Source organism: Trichosurus vulpecula, chromosome 8 (genome assembly GCF_011100635.1).
Source record: "Trichosurus vulpecula isolate mTriVul1 chromosome 8, mTriVul1.pri, whole genome shotgun sequence".
NCBI classification, from domain to species: domain Eukaryota; kingdom Metazoa; phylum Chordata; class Mammalia; order Diprotodontia; family Phalangeridae; genus Trichosurus; species Trichosurus vulpecula.
Genome location: NC_050580.1, coordinates 210,965,465 through 210,992,506, shown reverse-complemented (window position 1 = coordinate 210,992,506; position 27,042 = coordinate 210,965,465). Strand labels below are relative to the sequence as shown.

General features: G+C 37.6%; 1 protein-coding gene across 1 annotated transcript in view; it reads right to left on the bottom strand.

Annotated features, from left to right (window-relative positions):
* The window catches only part of TMEM260 (transmembrane protein 260), a 105,562-nt gene extending 89,251 nt beyond the window's left edge, over positions 1-16,311 (bottom strand). The window contains exons 1-3 of the mRNA XM_036737181.1: positions 16,090-16,311; positions 11,285-11,316; positions 10,422-10,573 (exon numbers count right to left, since the gene is read on the bottom strand). Coding sequence (XP_036593076.1) covers positions 10,422-10,573; positions 11,285-11,316; positions 16,090-16,207 — 302 coding nt within the window. The 5' untranslated portion in view covers positions 16,208-16,311. The remainder of the gene's footprint in view (positions 1-10,421; positions 10,574-11,284; positions 11,317-16,089) is intronic.
* Between the last annotated feature and the right edge of the window lie 10,731 nt (positions 16,312-27,042).

Here is a 27,042-nt window from a genome sequence, read left to right as displayed (position 1 = left end):
ATTTTCTTTTCATCCATAGCCACATGTTAGGATGTCAATCAGAAGGCAAATAACAGAAATCTGACAGGTCTTTCTAAATACATATCTGACATTCCCCATAAAATTCATTAAAGTATTTCTATTCACTGCTGTGCCAGGGAAAAGGAAAGATGTGGCTCCACTCCCAACAGCACTGCTACCTAATGTGAATGGAATCTACAATGTACTTGTGTAGTGAATAGTCCATCACCTTCTAACTAGTCAATTAGCAAGAATTACTAGTACTCAGTGTGGTTCAGTGGATAAAATTCTGGACCTGGTGACAGGAAGACCTGAATTCAAATCCAGTTTCAACCTCTCTGTGTGACCCTAGGCAGGTCACTTAACCTCTGTCTACCTAATCCACTGGGGAAGGAAATGGCAAACCACTCTAACATCTTTGCCAAGAAAACCCCATGTGGGGTCGTGAAGAGTTGGACATGACTGAATGACTGGACGACAACTGCACTAAGGGCTGGGAATACAAAGAAAAACCCAATATGGTCCTTGCTCTCATTCTAATGGAGGACACAACACAGATAAGTCAGTATACGCAAGATAAATACAGAATAGAAAGAAGGGAGCCTTAGAGGGGAAGGCACTAATGGTTATAAGGATCTGGAAAGGTCTCCTGGAAGAAGTAGTGCTTGAACTGAGTCTTAAAGGAAGCTAGGGAATCTAAGAGGCAGAGGGGAGGAATTCATTCAAAGCAATGCAAAGGTATGGCGGTAGGATTTGGGTCATATGGTGTGGAGAAGGGAGTAATATGTTAAAAAACTAGAAAGATAGGGGCCAAACACAGGAGTTTATACTTGATCAAAGCCCATTACAAGAGTTGGCAACTGAATGAACTTGTGAGGTAAGTGAGAATGAAGGAGTCAAGAACGATACCAATGTTGTGGGCCTGAGTAACTAGAAGGATAGTGGTACCCTTAAAAGTAATAGAGAAGTTAAGAAGAGGAGAGGGTTGGGGAGGGGGAAAGATAATGAGTGCTGTATTGAACATTTTGAGTCTGGGATGCCTATGGGATACCAGTTGGAAATGTCCAATATGGGACTGGAGCTCAGGAGAGAATAGAGCTGGATAAAATGATCTTGGAATCACATGTTTTGATATGATCACTGCACCCCAGGAAAGCTGATGAGATCACAAAACAAAGTATAGAGAGAAAAGTGAAGAGAATGCAGGACAGAGCCCTGGGGAACATCCACTGTGGCATGAAAATCGAGCAAAAGAGGTTAAATAGTCAGACAAGTAGGAACAGAATCAAGAAAGAGCAGTCAAGAAAATGCAGAGAGAAGAAAACATGTATCAGGAGGACGTGTTCAACAATGCCAAATGTTGCAAAAAGGTCAAAAGGATGAAGATTGAAAAAAGGCCATTAAATCTGGCAATTAAGAGAGATCAGCAGTAACTTTGGAGACAGCAGTTTCAGTTGAATGAAGAAGCCAAATTGCAGAGGGTTTAGAAAAATGAGAGAAGATATGGAGGTATTAATTGTAAATGGTTTATTCAAATTTAGCCAAGAAGGTAAAAAGAGACACCAGCTGGCAGGTATAGTAAGATCTCTTAAAAACGGAGAAGATGTGAGCAAGTTTGTAGGTAGCAGGGAAAGAATCAGTAGATAAGAAGAGATGAAAGGTGTTGGGGGTGAGAGACAGAGAAAGGGTTGTGGGAGAGAGAAGAGATGATGGATGGTGGATATTGGTAGAGGTGGCCAATCTGCTGGAGCAGACAACAGCGAATGGGATCAAGAGTTGGCCTTAGCAAGCATAGAGAAAGCGGGGGTGATGTCCGAGATATGAGATAGGAGAGGAAAGAGGGTAACTCTGGCATAAACTGGTACTGGTTAAGAACATGCAGTGGGGGCAGCTAGATGGCGCACCGGCCCTGGAGTCAGGAGGACCCGAGTTCAAATCCGGCTTTACACACTTGACACACTTACTAGCTGTGTGACCTTGGGCAAGTCACTTAACCTCAATTGCCCTGCCTCCCCCCCTCCAAAAACCAAATAAATAAATAAGCTCTGTTAAAGCTAAGCTTTAAAAAAAAAAAACATGCAGTGAAAGGAACTTTCTAAATCATGCTCTAAACTAGGACATGATTAACAATAAATTGGTAATTCTATCATGAATCTTATATTTCTGGGTCTTGTTCACCAAACAATACTATCTAGGACCCTTCCAACTTATATGCATAATTGCTACCTAATTTCAAGCTATCTCCTTAATAGCTGAATTGTGGAAACAATTTTTTTCATTCAATCTTGGGAGCCATTTACAGCACAGAATTACCCTGCATCAAAAAGATCTTTCTTTTTTGTCATGTTCATAATTGGTTCATACAAATCACTATCTTTTTATGAGATAAGGCAAAAATTATTTCAACTTCTAGCTGTCTTAAGGCTTGTTGTCCCTAAAATATTACATGCCAATTATATAAAAGCCAACTATATATATATATATATATATATATATGTATGTATGTATATATAAATGTTTCTCAAATTTCTGAAATATATATGTATATACAAATGTGGAGTCTACAGCTAAATATGAGGTCTAAAAAAGTTTTAAATAAGCAATGAATGCAGCATTGCTAAAACTACAAGTAAACCAAATAGTTTCTGATTACATCAGAGGTTGATCCATTCATTCAACAAGTATCTAATGACTTCTACTATCTCTTGAAATCAAATCCTATCAGTTACATCTACTTGCCAAAGAAACTTCGTTCAACAGCTTGGAACTCTTAGAGTTAAACAAAAGAAAGGTCTCCCCCCCAAAAAAAAAAACTCTCCAGTGATTTATTTACTAGTACTAAAAGAAAAAAAATACATATAACTTATATATTTAAAATATATATATAATAACTTATTCTTTATTTTAAATATCAGATAAAAAGTTAAAATGAAAAAAATCAGAAAAATGAAACCAATAAGAACTTCTATAAGCATATTATTTAATCACACAATGTCCAGTATAAGTGAAGGTTAAATATGAACATAAAGCTATTTAATCAGTTATTCAACAAGCACTTATTAAGAACCTCTGTGACAGTCTCTATACTATGTATTGGGAATTTAAAGACAAAAATAAGTCTTACCCTAAAAGAGTGTAACATTCTATCATACAGACAACATGTTAACAAATAAAATAAATATATAAAATAAATACAATGTAATCTCAGTGCAGGGAGGCACAGGAAAGGCTTCATGTTGGAAGCAACAGCTTAGTCGAGGTAGCACTTGGGGAGGAAGAAATGCATTGTAGTTACAGCACACAAACTGTACAAGGGCAGGGTGACAGCAGATGAAACACTGTTTGAGGGTCAGCAAGAAGGCCACTTTTAATGGACTACAGAACTTGTCAAGGGAAGTAACATTTAATTAGCCTGGAAAAGTAGGTTGGAGCTAGATGGCAAAGGCTTTAAACTGCTACATTGAGGAGTCTATGTATTATTCGTAAGAAGGAACTGGGCAGCTAGGTGGCACAATGGAGAGAGGACTGAGCTTGAATCAGGAAGATTCATCTTCACGAGTTCAAATCTGGCCTTGGATACTTACTAGCTGGGTGACTCTGGGCAAGTCGCTTACTACTATTTGCTTCAGTTTCCTAATCTGTAAAATGAACTGGAGAAGGCAATGGCAAAACTACTCTAGTATCTTTGCAGAGAAAACCCAAAAATGGGTCATGAAAAGACAGATAGCACTGAAAAACGACAAAACAACAAACATAGGGAGCCCTGGAATACGAGTGATCCAAGCAGATTTGTGCATTAGTAATATTAGTTTGGTGATTGTGTGAAAAAGCATAGATCAGAAATTTGAGAAACTCAAGATCCAGAAATCAATTAGGAAGTTACTGTAGTAGTCCAGGTGAGAGATGATAGAGTCTGAAGTAGGCTGGTGGCCACATGAGTGGAAACAGTGGAGAGATGTCACAGCTATTGTGGAGATAGAATTGATTGTATTCAAGTTTAACAAAAACTCAAAAATATTGTTTTCTCCTGCTATATTCTTCCTGAAAGATGCTATTTAAGGGAAAAAAGTTCAATTTTACAATTATTTAGTTTATGCCAATCATGAAGCATAGTAGGAAACAATGACCAAAAAATCCAAAACCAGTAATGAAAGTCTAATCCAAAACAACTTCCCAAATTACAAATGACTTTTTTGTACTCTTCAATTCAAGATTGGCCCACATTTTGGGAATTTAAATATATACACACACACACATACACACACGTATGTATGTATACACACACAAATTCCAAGACTAAAAAATGCTGTCACATTTTTCTGTCTAGACTATTTTTCACTCGACAGTGTATTTTGCATTCAACAACAACCACTAAAATTGGATAAAAGTACACACCAACATACTATTCCCAGAGGCACAAAATAAGGCATATCATCACAGCTAAAGCCTTGTAACTTGCAAGCTAAAAATCTAAGGATATGTTCCAAAATTTCAAAATGCGTATTTTTAAGAAATTAATACACCAAGATAATTTCAACAAAAATCAAAAATGATAAATTAAAATAAAAAGAATGAAAGATGTGAAGTATTTTTCATTAGCAATATTAAGCAATTTCATTTGGATTAATATAGATTTTAAATTACATATACTTTAATGTTAATACCTTTATTACTCAAGTTGTAATCAGCATATTTATTTCAATTCATTAAAATGGTTTCACTCACTGTCATTAAAGAGCAAAAAAGTTATATTAATTCCAACTTACTATTTTATTTATAATTTTAAGGAAATATGTGCCTTTAATATTGCAACCATAATAAGTGATGACTAGTTCCAGTAGCAAAATCTCGGCAGGAAACAGATTTAGCAATTTAAGTGTTTTATAAGTTTTTGTAATTGAGGAAACTTTTCATAATCTGACATTTGTTAAAACCACTTATTAGAAATTATGCAGCACAGTAGCTGTGGAAATATGAGCTCACTTCACAATTATAAAGTCAGCCTATGTAGTCCTTTCCTATTGTATATAGTGGCATAAACCCCATAGCGGCCTATCAGCTAACTGGCAGGCAGGGGGCTGCTCTATTCAAAGTGAGAGATACAAGCTGCAGGGCAAAAACCTGGCAGCTCCCATCTGACCCCACAATCCCCTACTGGTGACAGCTCCAAGCTCCATAGCAAATTAGGCCTTCTCATATTACAATTGAAGAAGACAGATTCCATTAGCAGTATCTGAAATTGAGTGGAGAGCTGCACTGTTATCAGACTTGACTCATAAGCACTGCTATTAATCAGAGCTATGATAGCATTTATATATTTCAAGCTATCTGCTGCTGCTGTGATATTCTGCTACAAAGGGTTGATGGGACTTAGGAAAGTGAACAATAGAGCTTTCTGGGAAAAGCAGAGTAAATCAAGAAAGTCTATGACTTCCGAACATTCTGAAGGGATTGCGGTTTACATAAATTTTCTCCCAATTGGAGATTGAGCTCTTCCTCATCTTACACATGGGATTTAGTTGTCACTCAATGGTAACAGCTGTGAAAAGGTGAAGCGGCCCACCGCTCAGAATACTGCCTTCGCTTTTAAAGCAATTAACCCATGAACAGGAGGATACCTGGTGATATCAAAGGGATTAGGCTAGGCAGTGCATTATTAACATTTCCTTGAACTAATTCTAACTCTGACTAGCTGTCAGAATAGACTCCACAGTCTTAAAAAAAAAAAAGAGTTTTTGCCCTGCTTTTTTCCTTCAACAATGAAGCACTGCTACTTGAGCCTAATATGTCTGCTTTATAAAAAAATGCAAATGAACCAAGCTTTTAACGTACTTAAACAGTTTGATTCAATGCAATGTTATTACAAGTATGAGAAAAATATATGATCAATTAGCTAGGGATCACAGCAGATATTCTTCTAAAAGGAAATTAATGCTTCAGGACTTTCCATTCTTCAACTACTAAAACTTGGTAACTATTTGTCACTTATGCATAGCTACTTGTGAAATAAGGAAAACCTCTACATTAGTCTCAATGGCAATAATCTAAAATAATATTTGAAATGGAAAATCCTAATATTCCTTAATCAGGAGATTCTACTTTCTTTAAGGTATGGAATTTACATTTTCTATTCATTACTGAGTGGAATCATGGTCAAAGCTGTAATGATAATAATTTGGATCAATGTACAAAAGTTTCATCAAATTATCATTTGACAGCAATGAAATGTTTAAAATAATTTCTCTGGTTTCCATAAATAATAACACTGACACAGAACAATTTGCTAGATGTAAACAATCTTAAGCTGAGTATATTATCAGTTCCAGCACAGTTACAGTACACAGGTGTGACATACCTTGCACTAAGCTTAATGCTCATACATTTGTTCTAATTAGAATGCAGCAAGCGCATACCATTTAGTATTTATCATCTTTTCAGTTTCACCATTTCAAACCATCCGCTTTCACATAATATCTTGTCTTGCGACCATACCTACAGGTTAACAATATAATGGTAGGTATGATTAAATCTCTGACATTTTTTAAAATTAGCATAGATTTTTCTATTGAAAGGTGAACCTCATTTTCAGTTTTATAGTAGATGCTCAATAAATGTGTTGAATGAATCCTCTTTAATATAATTTTAAATAAACTCAGCTTTAATTTCTCAAAAGAGATGTTGTCTCTATCTATCCTGATGCCCAGTGACAATGTCTTTCTCATTCCTCTATCTTGTATTTACTAACAACACAGAAAAAGAAGCAAAAAGTCCTAACAAAAATCTGACTGACTCCAGGACCAAAAGCGATTTAAGCCCAATATAAAGAATGATGTTTTTTTACATACACATTGATAGTCACACACCTCACTCTTATACCAGAGTACTGTAATAATACTTATGAAACTTAACGATGTATGGAGGTTTAACTGACAGTGATTGTAAATATACCCAACTATTTCCACTAAAAAAGAAAGGTAACCATTGTTGTATGTGGATACCCACAAATCTTTCATTCTTCATGGGTACCCAAACTTTTTGTTTAATTTCTCTAATTCATAACTTCTAGGGAAATAATTTTAAAATTCAAATAACCAATAATAATGTTTTTATCAAGTTCACGTTAGTTTGTATTATTACGAGAACTTTTTCCTTTAAGTTAGCAGGTTTTGTGAATTTCAAAGCATATACTTCAAGAATCATTCTACCAAATTTCAGTCACTGAACACAATGGCTACTTTAACCTTGAAGCTACAATAAAACAATAAAGATTTTACTAGATATCGCCACATGATATGCAGCACTATTAGGCATTACCTCAAATGAGTATGTTATTTAAAACTAATGAAGTCTATTATCCTGTTTCTGAGACTTATTACTGGCATGACCTTGAGCAAATTACCTAACCTCACTGGGCCTCAGTTTCCTTTTTTTTGTAAAATGAGAATACTGAACTAGACAACCTCTGAGATCCCTTCTAACTCTAGACTTACAATCTTATGAATGCCTATAATATTCTCAAATGTATTCCTATTCATGAGTAACACATTGGCAATTATAAGAAATGTACATAATTGAACATTACAATGTTGTTACTTCTTGAGAATATTTTCTAAAACATAATATTCAATCCTATTTTCCTGATGCATATGCAACATAAGAGCACAGCTAATATTAAATTGATGTTGCTAACTGTTTCTAAGAATTGACTAAAATACATTGTTAATGACGTTGCTTGAGTTTTTTAAGAGATGCAAAAAAAGCAAAAAATTACATAGTAATCAAACATAGAGTAAATTGTTCTTTCAAAGTCTTGTTTACTGAAAATTGGAGCTCTTTGCATCAATATACTTAAATAGAAATTTGCTTTTAAAATACAATCTTTGTTTAAAAAGGAACTAAAGGTCTTTATATGCACCCCAAGAGTTAAATATAGTGAACGACATGTGAACAATTACCTGGGAAAAACATAAACCTGTTAAAAGAATTAATTTACTGCACACCAGTTAGCACTAAGCCTACATGTACAGCAATGTTCTCATAAATAATTTTTTTGTAAATTAAGGGACACAAAAGTGAATTTGACAGCAAAATGTAATGACAATTTGACATGTAAATGAATAAAGTAGTGAAATATATCTCAAACAAATGCTTAACAGAAGTGCAAATCTGTTAAAGGAATACGTGTACTATATACTCAGGTTGCAAAAAAGCCTCCACTGTAATGGCTATACAAAAACTATGCCCTGCTGTTGGGTTTATGTTCACAGAAGAAAGGTTTTAAAGGTTAAGTTCAGGTCACACGACAAATGAAATTGTAACAACCCAACTGACATTGTATAATGTCTTCTTCCACTCAATCAATAGGGTACTGTTAGTCCCATTACCATAGAGATGGCTTGCTCCCTTCTGAAGGGTGTCTATTGTTTGACAAAACAGATTTGTCAACTGAACTGTGTTGTTCCCAAAGGATGTGTACGACTTTGTCAATTATTTGTATTCAAAATAATGAGGCATTTTCATATTAAAATATGTAGAACTATAGTATGAATAAATGTTTTAAGAGACTGTAGGAGAGTACTGATAAAGCTCTTCAAAACATAGATTTAAAATGAAAGACAATAATAAGTGCAAATATGTACACAGCAATATCAAATTAAAGATGATCTTTAAAAAAATACATCATGAAAAATACAACATGAATAATGACCTTTACTGTCAAGTATAATAATGCAGATCATTTTCTAAAAAGAATGTTGTTTCAAAAGAAAACTATGTTCTAAGTCTATTTTAGACATTTTAAAGTGCTGTCTTTTATATATGGTGTTCCGTTGTCATGGAGCTCATATTGAATGACATTAGTAATTCATATGTTAGTAGATAATATGCAATATTGGCATGGACAATATTTACATCAATATTTGTATGGCTTTCTAAGATATCAATTAAGTGCCAAAAGAAATATAAACAAATTTTAAACATATTTTTCTTCATAGAATGTAATTTTAAAATGTATACATATAAAAATGTGCATTTCTAAATTTTAACCTAGGAGAGATTACGTCAGGTTTTTTAAAATCCTGAAAATTCAGCGTCCCTCTCAATGAAAAGACTGACAGATTCTTAATTATAGCAGTCCCAGTAGGAACAGTTATAATAAAGATTATTCTGACCAACTTAGGGAAGAGTGGAAAAGGATTCTTAACACTAATCAATCCAAATAGAATTTTTTTTTTAATGTGACCTTTAAGATTTAGAAATAACTTTTAATATATGTAAGGATAAAATGCAAGGGTATTATATAAAACATAAATAACAATTTACTATATGACAAAGTACAAAAATATGAAGATGAATGGGGTAATATAAAAAAATAAAAGTTGTAAGTTCATAGAATTTGCAGGGACCTCTGTAGTCTTCTAATCCAAGCCATACATGAAAAGAATTTCTACAATCACATACCTGACAAGTGGTCACCTACCTTCTGATTTCAGAGTTAGCTAGATTATTCATTTAAAAAATAAGGAGACAACAAAATTTTGCTAAAAACTTTACCACAGAAACAAATTATGACTTTAGCAAAAATGACAATGTAAAAAAATCAGTTTCAAATAGGTGTATATTCTGTATTTTAAGAATGCGCCTTTATCTAGAGACAAAAATATTTTAAAAAGCTATTTAACATGAAACATACCAGTGTTTTTAGAAATTATTTTCTTTTTCAAGAAGAATTTGAAATTTATTTTTCACCATAATCCTCTGAAGTTCAGATCACAATAAGATTATGAGTTTCAAGTCCATCAATATCAAAGATAATTGAAGAAAAAAAATAACAAATCAATAACCAACTGCTTCATTTTATAAATAAGATAGCCTTTCAAACATAAGGGCAAAACTAATAAGGTTCTGATTTACTTTGAAACAGTAAAAAATGCCTAAACATACATTGACAATAATTTTTCTATTCTTTGAAAAAAAAATAAATGGGACATTATAATACCTGAAATATAATCTAACTGGAGATCTTTTCTGGTAATAGAAAAGCAGCTGCCTACTAGCAACAATGTATGTAATGAAATTATGTTTACCATTTACAAAAGGTGAAATTCATATTGTCAACAGGACCATCTGCATTTTCAGAAATGACAAACATCATTAGTTCTGCCTAAAAAGAGATATGTGATAATGAGACAGAATAACACTATCACTTCTTTGTAGGCAACAAACCCAAATGGGCAGCTGTTTGAAAGGGAGTTATCTGACACTAAGATGAAATTATCAAAATGAAATCACTTGTTAGAAAAACCATTTGGGAATAAAATATTTTAGTTCATGTAACTCAGATCTCATGAAAAAAAAATGCTGCCTTTAAGTACCTTTCCAATTACTCAAAATTAATTCTTTTGACTTATCAATTACTTTACCTGAAAACTGTGAAAAAAAGTAATGATGCTGCAGCTGCTCCAAATAAGCCACAGAGAAGATTTACTCGGTAGGCAATGGAACCAAAAGGGAATAGACCAATTGCCAGTTTGGCCAACAGTGTGAACAAAGGGTAACCAGGAGGATGAGCAACCTATGGACAAAATAGCAAATCACAAAGTTTTCATTGAGTCAAAACATTTACACTGATATTAACTTAAAAACCACTTCTTTCTCAACTAAATTATCAAGATAAGAATCCAAAAGGCATATCTTTGAATAGTTTCCCAGTAACCATCTTCTCATGCCAATATAAACAAGTATTTTCTTTAATTGGTTAGGCAGAGTGTATATCACTTAGGAAGGGTGATATATTTCATTATCAATCCTTAAATAGTTTGCTTCTTAGGTTCAGAGTAAATTAGGGTCACTCAAAAGGCTATATTAAAAAAGAGATTCCCAAATATTTTATTGCTTAGAAAGTTGAAAGACCACACTCATACTGGATTACCACCATGCTGACAGTCCTAAGGTCTTGCCTAAAGGGATCATGCACCATAATAAAGTTTATTAAATAATAAAACTTATTAAAACTGTTAACCCGATTTATTTTATTCTCCACAGCTTATACAAAATTTGGGTTGATAATAAGACAGCTACTATATATACAGTAAAGCCTTTGCTTTATAATTTAGTATAATTGGATTGCAAATTTAAAGTAAATTGTCACATACTGTACTTATAAGTTAGTAAAAAATGTGGTTTGAAAATAAATTAATCTACTTTGCTCCATGCTTAATTAAACTTTCTTAATTCCTAAAACTGTTAATGAGAGCATTGATTAAACAATAAAACTAATACTTACTCCAAGCTCATATGCGGCTGTGATCAGCTCCCCTGTGAAAAAATAATGTAAAACCAATAATTACTATTAGAAAATGACACTCCTCCAAAGTTTTCAAAATCCAAATGCTTGCATTGGGGTTTTGCATTAATTTGACTGGATAAAACTATAAATCTGTAGAGATTTAACGGCATGAAATTTTTCTAAGAATATTTTCTCCCTCTGATCTTGTTGCACAAAATATCTTTGGTACTTTTTAATTGGTCAGTGAAAGTACAGGTGAGTTTTATTAAATATGCTTAAATTATTTGATTTTATTTTTTAAAAACCTGAAACATACAAATGCTTTGATCTAAGGAACTGCTGAATAGTATCAAAACTGTTATCAAACACTGCATTAGTCTTCAAGAATTTAGTACAGAACTGCCTACATTGGTTCTTTAAATGTATATGACTATACTAAGTAAAATATGCCTGCAATTATATACTCAACAGCATATATGATGTGCTTTAAATAATTTTATTATTTGTAAAACATATTCAATGCTTGCTGTAAGCTTCAATTTTGATATCTATCTTGTCTTCACCAAACCAAGTTAACACAATTCAAAGTTAAGTGGAATATTAGGCAATCAAGTAATTGAGATATTTGGGGACTGGATTACTTTTGACTTTTAGACTACTTTGACATTTCAAGGATCTGTGTTTTTGTTAATACATTGTAAACACTCCCTCCATCTAAAGATCATAAACCTTCTATAATAGATGATCTTTCAGAGTCACTGTGGGCAAAAAGTTCATCACCTCGAAGCCAACTTGGTGATGAACCTCTCTGACCCCAGTTCAGTCTATGCCAGACACCATCAAGAATCCAGAGTCATCTTCATGCCATGATGAGGTAAGGGAATAAGCCTTTACTACAGATGATTTATTTTATATTGGCTATCGTTGGCATAGTCCTACTTTCTAAGTAACTGCTCCTTAAAAATTGAAAAAATGCAACTCTTAAGAATCCAATCACTTTAAACAGCATTTCTGATCATTTCTTGTAAAATAAAACCATTGGGAAATTTACATCAATTTCAATACTCTGTACTTTAAGAGGACTAAGGATGCTTATCATATTGTTATTTCAAGATCTGAAAAAGCATGTAAGGTTGACCTTGCTGCTAAGAAAGGGCTAGAAAATGATGGTAAAACTATAACTAGATTTTTGTCTATCATAAACTAGTAACTGAGGCACAGTGGCATAATAGGTTGAAAGCTAGCCTTGCAGTTGGGAAAATCTGGGTTCAAGTCTTGTGACTAACACATATCGACTGAATGACCCTGGGCAGGTCACTTAACCTCTCAATGCCCCAGGCAACTCTTTAAGACTATAATTTGCAGAGCAGGCACTGATCCACACTAGGAGGGAGAGATTACTCACTGGAAGTTTTCTATGCCAATGATATCATAGATCCAATCCAAAATCCAAAAATCAATTAGTAATTATTTAATACCCATAACCTCTGAGGCATTCTGAAGCTCTTGAGACAAAGTTGGTCTACATGGGTCAATTGCTTGTCTTTGAATTTTTCTCATCAAGATCCCTAAAAGCAACTTAGAAAACTTAAAGACTAATCAGATACTATTTGTGTACCACAAATATTTTCTTAATGTTAATAACAACTTTAAGGAAAAAGACAATGAAATCTAAAATTTTCTTAATGGACTAAGTTGACACAATTCAAAGTGAAGTGGAATATCAGGCAATTAGCACAAAAGTGGATGTTACATTTCATGGCAAGGTCAAGATTATTTAATACATTGTTATCATTTGATTCAATATTAAGTAAGAACACTGTATATGCAAGATGTCATTCCAGGAGGTAGTGATTTTTTTTAATGATAGCATTAATCTGTTTATTTCTGTAATTGTTGAATTGAGTAATTTTGTAGGTCATAATAGAAATACATATTCACCTAAATCCCCTGGATTATAGAGGAAAGGATCTTACAGATCGATATTTTAAAATTACCATACACGCCATAAAAACTCACAATTAAAGTCAATACTTAAAAGTGAATGTGTAAGACAGCATGGTAGCTCCTAAGTGACTTAAAATGCAATTTTTAAAATTTTTTAAATTTCTCCTTTCTTTATTTTCCCTGCCAAAAAGTCAATATTATCTTTTACTTCACTTGAGTGCTTCAAATTAGCAAGGAATCTGGGATGTATGAAATTTCCATTGCCAACTACTAAGGACCTTTAAACTACAACTTAGAGTGGAGAAAAAGGATAAATTGCTTCAGGTACAAAGCATTAAACTACACATTTGACAACAAGCAGTATCTATATTTAGTGCTGAAGGAGAGAAAGTAGTAATAAAATATGATGTACTCTTCCTTAAGAGAATCTCTACTTTCTCCCAACCTATGGAGTCAAGCCCAAATGAATAGGAAGTTGGAGTAAAATCTCAGAAGATACTTTTAATGTAAATCTTAGTAGGTTCACTTGCCCTTAACTAACAAAGTTATAAAAATTCATTAGTCCCCCACAATACTGGACTGCAGTGAAGCCTTTTTTTTTTTTCACAACAATTTGATCAGAAGACTTCAAATACTTGTGCCATTCCAGTCCTGGAACTTTTTAAAAGTCAGCTTTACATAACAACTGGAAGATGAGAAACATGATAATGTGATGTCTCTGGCCGGCACACAAAAGACAATCTGTAGGGCGCTCCAAGGAAGATAATTAGTATTTTATATTGGTTTTATGATGTGAAATTTATTTGAAAGAACATTACTTGCAGACAAATACACACATTCCACTAAAAGAAGTACAATATTCCATTCTACACAGGCAAAAGAGGAAAAGTTATCAAATAAAAGTCTATATTGACATATAATAGAAATTGTTTTTATCATTACCAGATTAAAAAAAATTAATGAAAGTATGAACTTAATTTCAAATGAGAAAAGTTTTAAAGTGACACCCATCTGAAAGGCAACGTATTTGCATGGCCAAAATACTTACCTTAAAACACTATTAGCAAGATCTATGTACAATATAATCAATGATTTGACAATGCCTTTAAATTACAGCATCATAAGGAAGGAAAACATATAAGGTCTTCCTTCTAAAGACTTACACTACCTCTGGGAAGAATTACACTTCCCTCACCTAAAAGAGATGTCGCCTCACATGTCTATGAGGAGGAGGGGAAGAAGAGAGGGATGCTCAGATAAGAAAACTATAAATTCTTTTTGCAAGAACTGTGAGGATGCAAAGTAGGCCAAGAAAATTCATTTCTAAATAAGATAAACTATCTTTTGCAATTCTATTCACTCTTCCTTGAATATTACATTATTCCAGCTTTTCATGTAAAATTGCTTGAAGCAAACTCACAGACAAGTAATAATGCTGTACCTTAAAATGAAACAATGCTAGGAGCAGCCAGGTGGGGCAGTGAACAGAGCCCTGTACTCAGAAGGACCCGAGTTCAAATCCAGCCTTAGACACTAGACACTAGCTGTGTGACCTTGGGCAAGTCACTTAACCTCAATTGCCTTGCCTTCCTTCCCCCCCTCCATTATTAAGTACTGTTTATTCAACTTGCCCAAACTGACAGCATTACCCTAGCATAAGTTTGATGAATGAAGTTGCTGTATATGGACACATTTAATCAAGCAGACATATTTGCTGTGAACTGCCCCACTGGGGCTTTATTAGAGCTATTACACCCAATCATCAAATCTTCACCTAACACGACTGCAAGCTAAAGATACATTGTAACTTGTGGATGGGAGAAAAACCGTTAGCTCTTAGTCCAGTGTTTGAGAGAACACTCCCTGACCCTGGATTCAAAGGACCTAGTTTCCAGTTCTACTTGCAACGCTTCCTGGTTGTGTAACCTGGGACAAGTCACTTAACCTCCAAGGGCCTGATTTCCTCATCTGTAAAAAGAGCAGGAGGGGCCAACAGATGGCCTCTGAGATCCTGTCCTGCTCTAAATCTGTGAGCCTATGAATCTGACTCTACACTTTAACTGTGTGACCTTGGCCAAGTCACTTACCTCTCTCAGTTTCCTCATCTATAAAAATAGGGCAATTGACCTGGATCATCCATAAGATGATTTATTAAGATTCTAAAGAAGTAAGCTCTTTACAACAAAAGGGAAAATGTTTGTTCTTAAAAAATTCCAAGTCTTCTTTAATGAAATTTAATAGCTAAGAGCTAAACATTCTTGAAATTGGAGGCTGAAAAGGACAAGCGTTTAGACAGAGGTTCCAAGATATAGAGAAGGGGCTTGTCAAATGGCAGCCCTTGTCTAGGAACACAGTCAGTCAACAAGAATTCATTAAGCGCTTTCTGCGTGCCTAGCAGGGCTGGGGAAAAGGGCTACAGAGATGGTGGCTGCCGGGATAAAAGCCCTTATGGTCTTTAGGCGTCTAGCCGGTGGGGGTGGGGAGGTAGGCGGGTAAGCCGGGAGATTCCAATCCTCAGAATGGGAGCCCCACCCGCTCTCTAGAAAGAGGCTGGCCACAAGGGGGCGGGACCCCGAGCAACAAGGAGGAGAGAGCTAACCAATCCTCAGGGCTGTGGCTCTATCCTCTCTCCAGAAAGAGGCTGGCCACAAAGGGGCGGGGAGAACGAGGGGGAGGGGAACGACACTCCTCCCCCCCTCTACAGACAGCCCCGAGTTGGGACTCCACGTGCGCCGCCGGGAGGAAGCTGGGCACGGGGGTGTGGCCCCCATGACCCCACCTCGGGAGAAGGGGGAGAGAAGGAAGGGCAGTGGCTGAGAGGTGGACTGGGAAGGATGGCCCGATTTTTACTTTACCCGAGTCTCCTCCCGGCAATGAGGGGGGCAGCGTGAGCACGAACACGACTAACACAGCGGCGAATACGGCGACGGCGGCGCGGCGGCCCCCCCGCCCGGCGTCGCCATGGAGACCCATGGGCAGGCCGGCCGAAGTAGACGGCGCGAGCAGCGGCCGGGGGCGGAGCGGGGCGCGGCGACCGGGTCCCAAAGCGCGCTCCCGACACCCGGCCACCCGGCGGAGCAGCGGCTGCCGAGGCTGCTTCCAGGTGGAGGCCTCCCCTTAAGAGGACCAGATCCTTTTCCCTGTCTACGGAGGGAGAGAGAGGACAATCGCCACGACGGCGCGTTCACACGCTACCCCCGCTTTCTCTGTAAAGGGCGGACAAGCGGAGAGTCTGGCGGGAGAGAAGGCTGAATTAACTCGTGGAAGGAAATATTCTGGCAGGAATAGAGCCAGCCCCCTCTACGGCTTCTTTCTCTATCCTCTCCCCCCTCTTCCGTGCCCTGGTATGGTAAGTTCTTGAGAGGAAGAGGAGGCTGCAGAGCCTGGAGACAGGCGGAGGATCGCATCGCCCCCTGTGGTGTGGGGTGGTATTACACCCAGAAGACGCACCCCACCCCACCCCCGCGCCAAGGGAAACTGCCCTTAGGAAGTGTTTATCGTTAAGAGTCCAGAATTCAAAGCAGGAAAGAGACGGTCAGGTGTGCCAAGTAGCTCATTTTACAGATGAAGGAACTGAGGCCTAGAGGCGGGAAGTGAAGGTCAAATGATCAATATATAATCCAGTTCAATTTAAGAAACACTTGTAAAGAGCCTCCTATGTGTAAAAACAACACACAGCCCTGTAACCTGAGTTGGGGCTGTAAAGGCAAAATCAGTCTCTGCCCTCAAGGAGCTTATATCCTACTAATACTAGTGATAATGTGTTGCTTATAATAAAACAAATAGCATATAGATCTTACTATGTGTCAGGCTCAGTGCTAAGTGTTTTATAATTATGATGACATTTGATCTTCACAATAACCGTGCGAGGTAGGTGATATTGTTATCCCTAGTTTACGGATGAGGAAACACTGAGTTAAGTGTCTTGCACAGGGTCATGCAGCTAATAAGTGTGAATTTTAGTCGGGTCTTCCTGACTCCAGGCCCAACACCATCCACTGGAAAATTCAAGGTGTAAAATACTTTATATATATGTCAGATTTCGAAGTAGACATAAGGAAAAGCCATTTGTCAATTTTGAATTTACTTGTGCACCATGAAAAATTAGTAAAGGAAATGAGTGCCATTATTTTTGCAAATAGAGCTGTGCTAGAAATTGCTCTTTGTGAGCAATTTTTTTTCACTTAAGTTTAAAGTATAAAAGTAACATAAAATATAGAACCAACTTGGTGAACTATAAGAGTTTCCAGATCATCTGTTTATGACTGGAATTAGTACTCAACTTTTTTAACAAAATAAAAAAATTACATTTTATAGGAATTTTTATTCATTAAACATTAAGTCAGTGTGGCGTAGTGGATAGAGATGATCTCAGTCATGCAGATCTAATTTGAGTCCTACCTGTAAGACCTACAAGCTGTGCAAACTAGAATATCACTTAACCTCTTAGTGCCCCGTGCACCTCTTTTAAGAACGTAAATTTTAGAGCAGCTGGCAATCTGCAAAAGTAAGAGAGTTTTTACCCAGAGCTCCCTACACTTAGGAAACCATAGATTTAGTAAAAAAAAAAAAAAAATTAACAGAGGTAATATATGCCAAATGTGGAAGGAGATAAAAAGTTTAGATATCATATACAGTGGTCACTATCCAAGGGAGATTGTAATCTAAAATGGGAGTGAGTATTTTAACTTTTAAGCAACTTGAGGCACTTTACTAGTCTGGCAATCATTAGAGTTCCCCTCTGCCTAACAGGTCAGATAGGTTGGCTGAGGAGATCCCATTGCAATATTTCTGGCCCCCACCCTCTTGTGGACTAGTGCCCCACATTCCCAACTTCACTCTTCAAACTTGACTTTCTCTCTAGTCCTGTTATTCCCTGTAGGGGAGGGATTTCCTTAAACCAGGGGAGGGAGGATTAAAGGTGCCTGAGGCCATCCTTCAGTGGGAAGGGATGCTATGTCTTCCTTTCCCTGCCTGGCTTGCTGTAGATTCAGGCTTATTCATGCAAAGGTTACTTTTGGTGCAGATTGAATTAGTCTTTCTTTACTTTAGAAAGCTATTAAAATTTAATCAATAAAATCTCCCTTCGGTTTAACTTGAATCCCCTATATTTTTCCAGGATACCTTCCAGCTTTGTCTATCTCTCCCTTTGGATACCTCACCATTTAGCAGCTTTTGCCTCCAAGGACACATACAAACAAGTCATACATTAAGCAAACCCATTAGTTTAGAGAAACAAGTTTCTTTGAAGTAGAAAGTAAAATAGAAAGGAAACAGATGGGACAGAAAAGTTCTCTATCATCTCTCCTTGCTCTCTGCATCAGGGATGGAGACAGCTATTCAGCATTAGTTCCACTTGGCTTCCACATAGCTTGGCTATAAGTCTTTGATATAGTCTTTGTCATAAAATTTCACATTCTCTCCATCTGGACTTATGGTCATGACAGCAGGTGCAGAAGCAGTGATGCTTTCTGATGTCATCACCTCCCACAAAGATTCTCTTCCTCTTCACCCTCTTAAGAATAGGAGGGGCTAAGTGCTTTTGAGGCTCAGTAGATAAACTGAACAATGGTCTCCAGTGGACTGCTATATTTCCCCTTAGATTCAAAAATTTTGTAGTCCTTTGCAAAATCAGCCAAATCACATCACATCTGGAATTACATCAGAATAAAATTAGCACTTAAGAAACTAGGAGTGATTAACTCAGCATCCCAGGGTATGATCTCAGAGTACATTTACAGCAAATATACATCAATAATACATGCACTAGACATTGCACATCACAGCAGTAATGTATATCCATAGAATAGAAGCACATGGGCATAATAACCGAACAGGCCTACTCATGGGCCTACAAAACAGCAATATATGCAAAATGTGTAACATATTCAAATAAGCACCAAAGTTATGCATAGCTGATACTCAAAATATCTACAGATGATACATACTATCAGAAGCAAATAAATACAATAAGCCAAATAATAAGACAGAGGAGTACTTAAAACATGGAGTAATTAATACATCAATCAATGAACGTGTGAAATTGCCTGGCAGAGCAGAAATTACATAGGTAAACATTAGCATTATCATCTGGCTACGTGTGTATCTCCTTTTCCAGATTCCTTTGTAACATTATAAGTTAGTCTTAACACTAGTGCTCCTCTGACTTGCTGACTTTTTGCCCCTTTCCTTGAGTTGGTTTGATGATATATTTAATAATAGTTGTCATCAGAATGTAGTCTCAAATTCCTAAATCTGAACTTGAATTCTGTGGACCATTTTCAGTGAGTCTGTCAATAAGCATTTATTCAGCACCTGCTATGTGCCAGGCATTCTGCTAAGTGCTAGAAAACAAAGAAAGGCAAAAAAAAAAAAAACCCAGTTCTTGCTGTCAAGGAGCTTATAGTCTAATGGAGGAGACAACATGAAAACAACTATGTACAAACAAGATATGTGCAGTATCAATTGGAGATAATCAGTAAGGGAGCATGCACTAGCTTTAAGGAGGATAAGGAAAAGCCTCTCACAAATGGTAGGATTTAAGCTGGGACTTGAGGGAGGCAGAGATGAGAAGAAAGGTATTTCAAGCATAGGAAAAAGTGGAAATGCCTGGACTGGAAAAGAAGGGTCTTCTGAGAGGAACAGCAAGAAGGTCAGGTCACTGGATCACAGTGGGGGAGTATAAGGAGGAGTATATGGAGGAGAACAAGGTGTAAGAAGACTGGAAAGATAGGAGGAGGCTAGGTTTTGAAGGTCTTTGAGTGCCAAACAGGGGTTATATATTTGATCCTGCAGGTGATAGGGAGCCACTAGAGTTTATTGTATAGGGATGGGGGAAAGGTGATACAGGTCCTATCTATGCTGTAGGAAAATTCATTTGACAGCTGAGTAGAAAGTGGACTAGAAGGGGAGATACTTGAGACAAGAAGGTAAACTAGCAGGCTATTACAATAATCCATGCATGAAGAAATAAGGGCCTATACAAGAAATGTTATGGATGCAAATTTGACAGGATCTGGCCACAAATGGGAGGTGAGAGAGGATGATTCAAACACGACACCTAGGTTGTGGGCCTGGATGACAGGGAGGAGGGTGTTTATATTGCTGTTGTGGGTATATGCTTTGCCTCCCAGCTTGCTGTGTTGCATAACAATAAAGCTCACGATTGGGTCATTTTCCTGAGTACCAATTTTCTAGAAATCCTAAACTCAGGTATTTCTTTTAACTCAAGCCATAAGGCAAGTAGCTTCCTATTATTCTGCTAACTTGTACGTCCCATGACACACACTGAGTTTCTTAGCAAAACTCTGTCTTTGTTGAAAGTCTTGACAACAAACTTGAGCATCCTGCTGTATTACTGTCAGTGGTCTTCTAGTCTGAAGTTAGCTAGATGATAAGCTTCTCCCAGCTTTCTTCTCTGCTAGGAAATATATTAATTGTGATTGTCTGCAGTCTCTCGGGCTTCAAGAACTCCAAAACACAAGTCCAAGCTAGATGTGGTTCTTATCTAAACCTCAGTAGGTAGAATATAAATCCTGTAGCTTCATTCCCAGAGGAGTTGTCAGTGTGTATTAGGAATGCCACCTGGTGATTCCACTGAGATGTGTGTTCCAATCTCAGTCTCCTAACATGTTCAGCATGGGGTGGTTGAAATATTCAAGCTGTGGATCAACCTGAGGTGGTAGGGTATAATTCTAATCTTTTTATTTCTAGGCAAAACTAATACCTCCTTGAATAGTGTGCTTTTAAAATATCTCCCTTGATCCCCATGGATCCTAGCAGGAAGTGCACATACTAACAAAGCTTTCTGGTTCCTAGATGGGCACGCCACTGAACACCTTGTGAAATGGTCAATCACCACCAAAATATGGCTTTATGTTCCTACTGAGTCTTTTCATAGACAAAAATCCCTAATTTAGACAAATTGCAGAATCATCATGGCATGGGGATGAGTCCTGGACTTGTAATTGGAAGACCTGGATTTTAAATCCCAGCTCTGCCCCTTGGGACCTGTGTGACCTTGGACAAGTCACTTCCTCTCTCTGGACCTCAGTTTTCTCATCTTCCAAATGTGTAAGACAAACTAGATGGTTTCTAAGGTCCCTTCCAGCACAGAATCCATGGTCCTTATGCTGCTTATATGCTCCAAATATGTTGTAAAGTTGATAGTACTTTGCACACAGAAAGTACAAGTCACACTTGGTGATATTTATAACCATCTTGGGCCAGTAAAATCTGTTTCTTTTTAGCTCTAGACTCCTCTCTTGATCCATATGTCCAAAGATATCATGTAAAGGTTTTGCTACCATAAAGCAATATGTGGTAGATGGCACCCACTGTTTCCTGGGTAACGTGGGGGATCTGTCACAGTCCAATACAATCCTCTGTTGTTCAGTGCCAACTTCTGCCATTTTTCAGTAGTAAAGTCCCTTTGAAGGATTGGAACTTGAGATCTCTGGCATTACTGCTTAACTTCTTGGCTTGTATCACTTCTTGCAGCCCCTTATCCACCATCTGCTCTTGCCCCCAGTCATATACAGACAACTGAGGCAAAGAAAGTTGGACGAAACAAGTGAAGTCACATATGCTGCTGACATGCTGTCTAATGGAAGTCCCAGACTTTGAACCGTACTACATTTGCTTGAGGTCCAACTCCATAGGTGTTGCCTACAGCATTCCCTTCTTAAGTATCGTCATAGCTTCAGTGTCACGTGGCCTGGCAGACAGAGTCTTCAAAGCCTTCTTTGGTCAGTAGTGTATGCTGAGTTCATAGTTGGCTTATGTTGCTACCTATCCCTGGGAGCAGCAGTTAATTTGGCACCTGTCAAGATATAAATCAGAAGATTGTTGCCCGTCCACGTTTGCAACTACCCTATGTGTTCGTAGCTCTGGAACTCCTCAGAGCATGCCTAGGAGGAGCTAAGTTATTTGGTTCTGCTATCCCTGAGACCATGCATTCTCACCTTCACCCTGGCCCTTTCCTCTCATGGCTGTTCCTATTGCTACTCTTGCTCCAGCCTCCAAACTGGACCACCAGAGTCCATTCCTGGGGGAGCTAATCTATTCTGCTCTGCACTTTCTAGAATCCTGTGTCTTCATCTTTACCTGCACCACTTTCTGCCCTGCTGCTCTTGACACTGCTGTTGCTCCCCAATCTAAACTGGACTATCAGAGGCTATACCTGAAAGGACCTAAGATGCTGGGCTTTGTCCTGTTTGGGACTTGGGATATAGCCTCATCTTCAGCCTGACTGTTTTGCCTGAAAGGAGCTAAGACTATTGGTGCTGTTTCTCCTGGGACCTTGTCTGTTACTGTTTTTGCCACTATTCCTATTGCTTTGCAAACTAGAAATTGTTAATTGGAAATTTTAGGTCATTTTGCTAGCTGATCTAACTTTCATCAGTCTTTCCTTATGCTTATCTCTGGTTTTCCCAAAGACAGTGATGTCATCACGGTGCACTTGCAGGTAGTTCATGTTTCCAGCTACTTTTATCGATCTTTGGAAAGTGATATGTGTCCCCAAGGTGCCTTGGGGTATGTACTCAAACTGGTGAAATCCAGCCGGGTAGATGTAAGCCATCTTTTGCTCATCTTCTACTGCAGGAATCATGTAGTAGTAAACTTTGGTAGAAGCATTATCTACCATGGTCCCCCTTGGGGGAGGAGTATTCTTTCCCCAAAAGGCAATGAAACCATCCCTGAGATTTTATTGGTGCAGAGGGCTGGGACTCCAAGGCACAATGACATTCATACAGCTTCCTAGGGACAGAAAACAAAACAGTCCGTGTGAAACCAGTGCCCTACAGACTTAATGAGTGCCCTGCAGCTGCTTTAGTCACAGCACCTTGCCTTTCTTATCAGATGGGTTTCTAAATGAAGATGAGGAGGGTTCACATTTGCCTTAACCAGGTCCTCTATTCTCTGAGTGTCCTTTCTGTGCTATGGCTAAATAAACCTCATCATGTTAACTGCTAAATGTCTCAGGAGTGTCTGATTTCTTCCTAGTCTCAAACCTGAACTACTATACCAGGCTACATCAGTCCTGATCTGTTACACTGGCGCTGGACAAGTGCAATACTGAGAACTGCTGGCTGCCAGTTCAGAATATCCAACTCTAAGCATGCTGTACTATCCTACTTTGGTTCTTTTGCCCAAGGTCCAGTATCGTATGCATAATTGTATCTTTTTCCACTCTTCCTTGGTGACACCACTATAGGTGATGGATATTGCTGGTGGACTCTATGATCGTGCCATTGACCAGCATGTTTTTTGAGTTGGCCTCTGACATTATCCATCATAGGCAAAGGGATTTTCCTATATCATTTCCAGAATCATGTATGTGGGTTGCTCCTCAGGTACATCTCACAATCCCATTCATGCTATAAGAACATACCTCTTCTTTTGCTAAGCTTCTGTCTCATCCATTTATTCCATTCTTAAGGTAGCATAGAATTACCGAAGTCAAGTTTTGGAGAATCACTTTTGAGATTGAAGGGCTAGTACTTTTGTTATGTTTGCTGTCATCAACTGTCTCTGTTCTTCTGTAGACTTCTGGATAGGCTTGCCTAGATGGTCAAAGCATGCACCCAATAGGTCTTACCTTCTTGTTTGCATTATCCTTAGAACTACCTTAAATTGATTCCAATTCACTATCCTGTTGACACCAACAATTTCCTTGAGAAATTTCAAGCTCACGTAGATGTGTCCAAGATAAGGGTAGTTTTGAGCCCCTTCAGACTACTTCGAAGGAGACAAAAATTCCATTGTGATCACTGTTCCACTGTTTTGAGTGCTTTGTATATAGTAAGCACTTAAAAAATGTCTTTTCATTCATTCACAAACAAAGCAGCCTAGTCAGTAATGCTTAAGATTATTAGCTTTTATTATTACAGATTCATTTTAAATAAGCATAGGCATAAGGACTAACTTGAGACACTGCTGGTACTGGATGGGGAGGGTAGGAAGATGGGGGTGCATCAAGGGAACGAGGATTCAAGACAGAAGATACACGTGGATCTCAGTAATCTGAGAGACGGATACAACCATGTTTCAGCAGAAAGACATTCTAAGTTAGCTTGAGGCTTGTGTGATGATATTAGCGCCAAATAGGACAAAAAAAAATATTGATGACTTTGCAAAGGCTATCCTCCATACCCAATACCCAAGTTACACAGAACTGTCATCACTCTTGCTAGTTTAGTAAGGGAATACTTTCATTCTACTCCTCCCTAAGGGTAGTTCAGTGCTGTGGGTTAGATTCAGGAGTTTTATAGATTATGAGATCTCACTTAAGAATTTGCTGTTGGTTGCCTATCTCTAATGTTTCAGGCAGGGAGACACCAGGGATTGGCCAGCAGGAATCTCATTGCCTTATCATCATGAATATCATCAGATATGGAGGGCTTAAGAAAGGGGGCAGAGCAGAGATGCCATGGAAATGCCTCCACAGAAAGTCCATTGCATACTAGCCCTGGGGACCTAAAAGATGACCCTTAAACCTGAGATTTCTCAGACTGCCGGTGTTGTTCAATTGTTCAGTTATGTCCATCTCGTCAGGATCCCATGCACACCAGGCCCTTCTATCTCTCAAAGTCTATCCAAATTCACATCCATTGTTCCCATGATGCTATCTATCCATATCATCCTCTGCCATCCCCTTTTCCTTTTGCCTTCAATCTTTCCCAACGTCAGTGTCTTTTCCAGTGAGCCCAGTCTTCTCATTATGTGGCCAAAGTATTGAAGTTTCAGCTTCAGTGTTTGACCTTCCAGTGAATAACCTGAATTAATTTCTTTAAGCCTTGACTAATTTGATCTCCTTGCTGTCCAAAGGACTCTTAAAAGTGTTCTCCCACACCACAATCCAAAAGTGTTGGTTTTGTGGTGCTCATGTGGTACTTTCCATATAGTCCAACTCTCACAGCCATACATTGCTACTTGAAAAACCAAAGCTTTGACTATATGGACCTTTTAGTTCTATCCAGCTTTACCATAGCTTTCCTTCCAAGGAGGAAGCATCTTTTAATTTCATGGCAGTGATCTTTAAGTCCAAGAATATGAAATCTGATACTGCTTCCATTTTTTCTCCCTCTATTTGCCCAGAAGTGATAGGACCAGTTGCCAAGATCTTAGTTTTAGATGTTAAGTTTCAAGCCAGCTTTTATACTCTCCTCTTTCACCCTCATCAAGAGGCTTCTTAATTCCTCCTCATTTTCTACCATCAGAGTGTTATCATCTGCATATCTGAAATTGTTGCTATTTCTTCTTTCAACCTTAATTACAACTTTTGATTCATCCAGCGTGGCATTTTGCATGATGTACTCTACATATAAGTTAAGTAAATAAGGTAAACACAGCTTTGTCCTACTCCTATTAAACCAATATTATACCAATCAGTTGTCCCTTGTTCAGTCTAACTGTTGCTTCTTGGCCTTCATGCAGGTTCCTTGGGAGGCAAAATGATCTGGTACTCCCATCTCTTTGAGGACTTTCCAGATTTTGTTGTGATACACATAGACAAAGGCTTTAGTGCAGTCAATGAAACAGAAGTAGGTGCTTTTTTTTTCCTAGAACTTTCTTGCTTCCCCATAATCCAATCCATAATGCCAACAAATGTTGGTAATTTGATCTCTTGTCCCTTTGCCACTTTGAAAACCAGCCTGATCTTCTGGTAATTCTCGGTTCACCTACTGCCGAAGCCTGGCTTGCAGAATCTTAAGTATAATCGTGCTGGCATGTAAAATGAGTGCAATTGTTTGGTAATTTGAATATTCCTTGGCATTGCCCTTCTTTAGAATTAGAGGTAAACTCATCTTTTCTAATCCAGTGGCCATTGTTGTATTTTCCAAATTTGCAGTCATGTTGAATACAATACTTTAACAGCATCATCTTTTAAGGTTTTAAACAGCTCACCTGGAATTCTGTCACCTCCTTTAGCCTTACTGTTAGCAGTGCTGCCTAAGGCCCACTTCACTTCATTCTCCAGGATGTCTGGCTCTAGACCTGTGACTACACCCGCATAGTTATAGGGGATGTTAAGATTTTTCTTGTGCAGTTCTTTTGTGCGTTCTTGATACCTCTTCTTAATTTCTTCCACTTCTGTTAAATCTCTCCCATTTTTGTTTTTTTCATGCCCATTTTTGCATGAAACTTTCCCTTGACACCTCTATTTTCTTGACAATATCTCATCTTTCTCATTCTATTGTTTTCTTCTATTTCTTTGCATTGCTTATTTAAGAAAAATCTTCTTTTCTCTCCTTGATGTTCTCTGGAATTCTGCATTCACTTAGATACATCTGCCATAGACTACCATAGTCCCAGTCTTATTTAGGCAGCAGCTTAGCTCTGCTAATCATTAAAAATATAGGTGTTATCCATGCATTTCTTTATACTAGCACATAGATTATGTAAATTACTTAAGCACTAATTCATACTGAACCAAATCCATCTTTGCTTTTCTAGGAAACGGAGGAGAGTAAGGTTCTCTAACTCTTAAAGAAAGCCTGCCCTATAATTAGAGGAAAGGTTCAATAATTTTATTGTATATAGGGGACCCAGTGGATAGACTGTGGGAGTGGAGTCAAGAGGATCTGAGTTTGAATCCTACTTCGATGCTTATTAGCATTGTGACCCTGAGGAAGTCCTTTAATTTCTCTCAGCCCCAGCTTCTTCATCTGTAAGATGAGGATAATAATAATCCATCTCATAAGGTTGTTGTGAGGATCAAATGAGATAAAATATGTAAAGCACTTTGCAAACCTTAAAGGGCAATGTAAATGCTTGTTATTATCTTATTTAAGGAAATTGCAAGT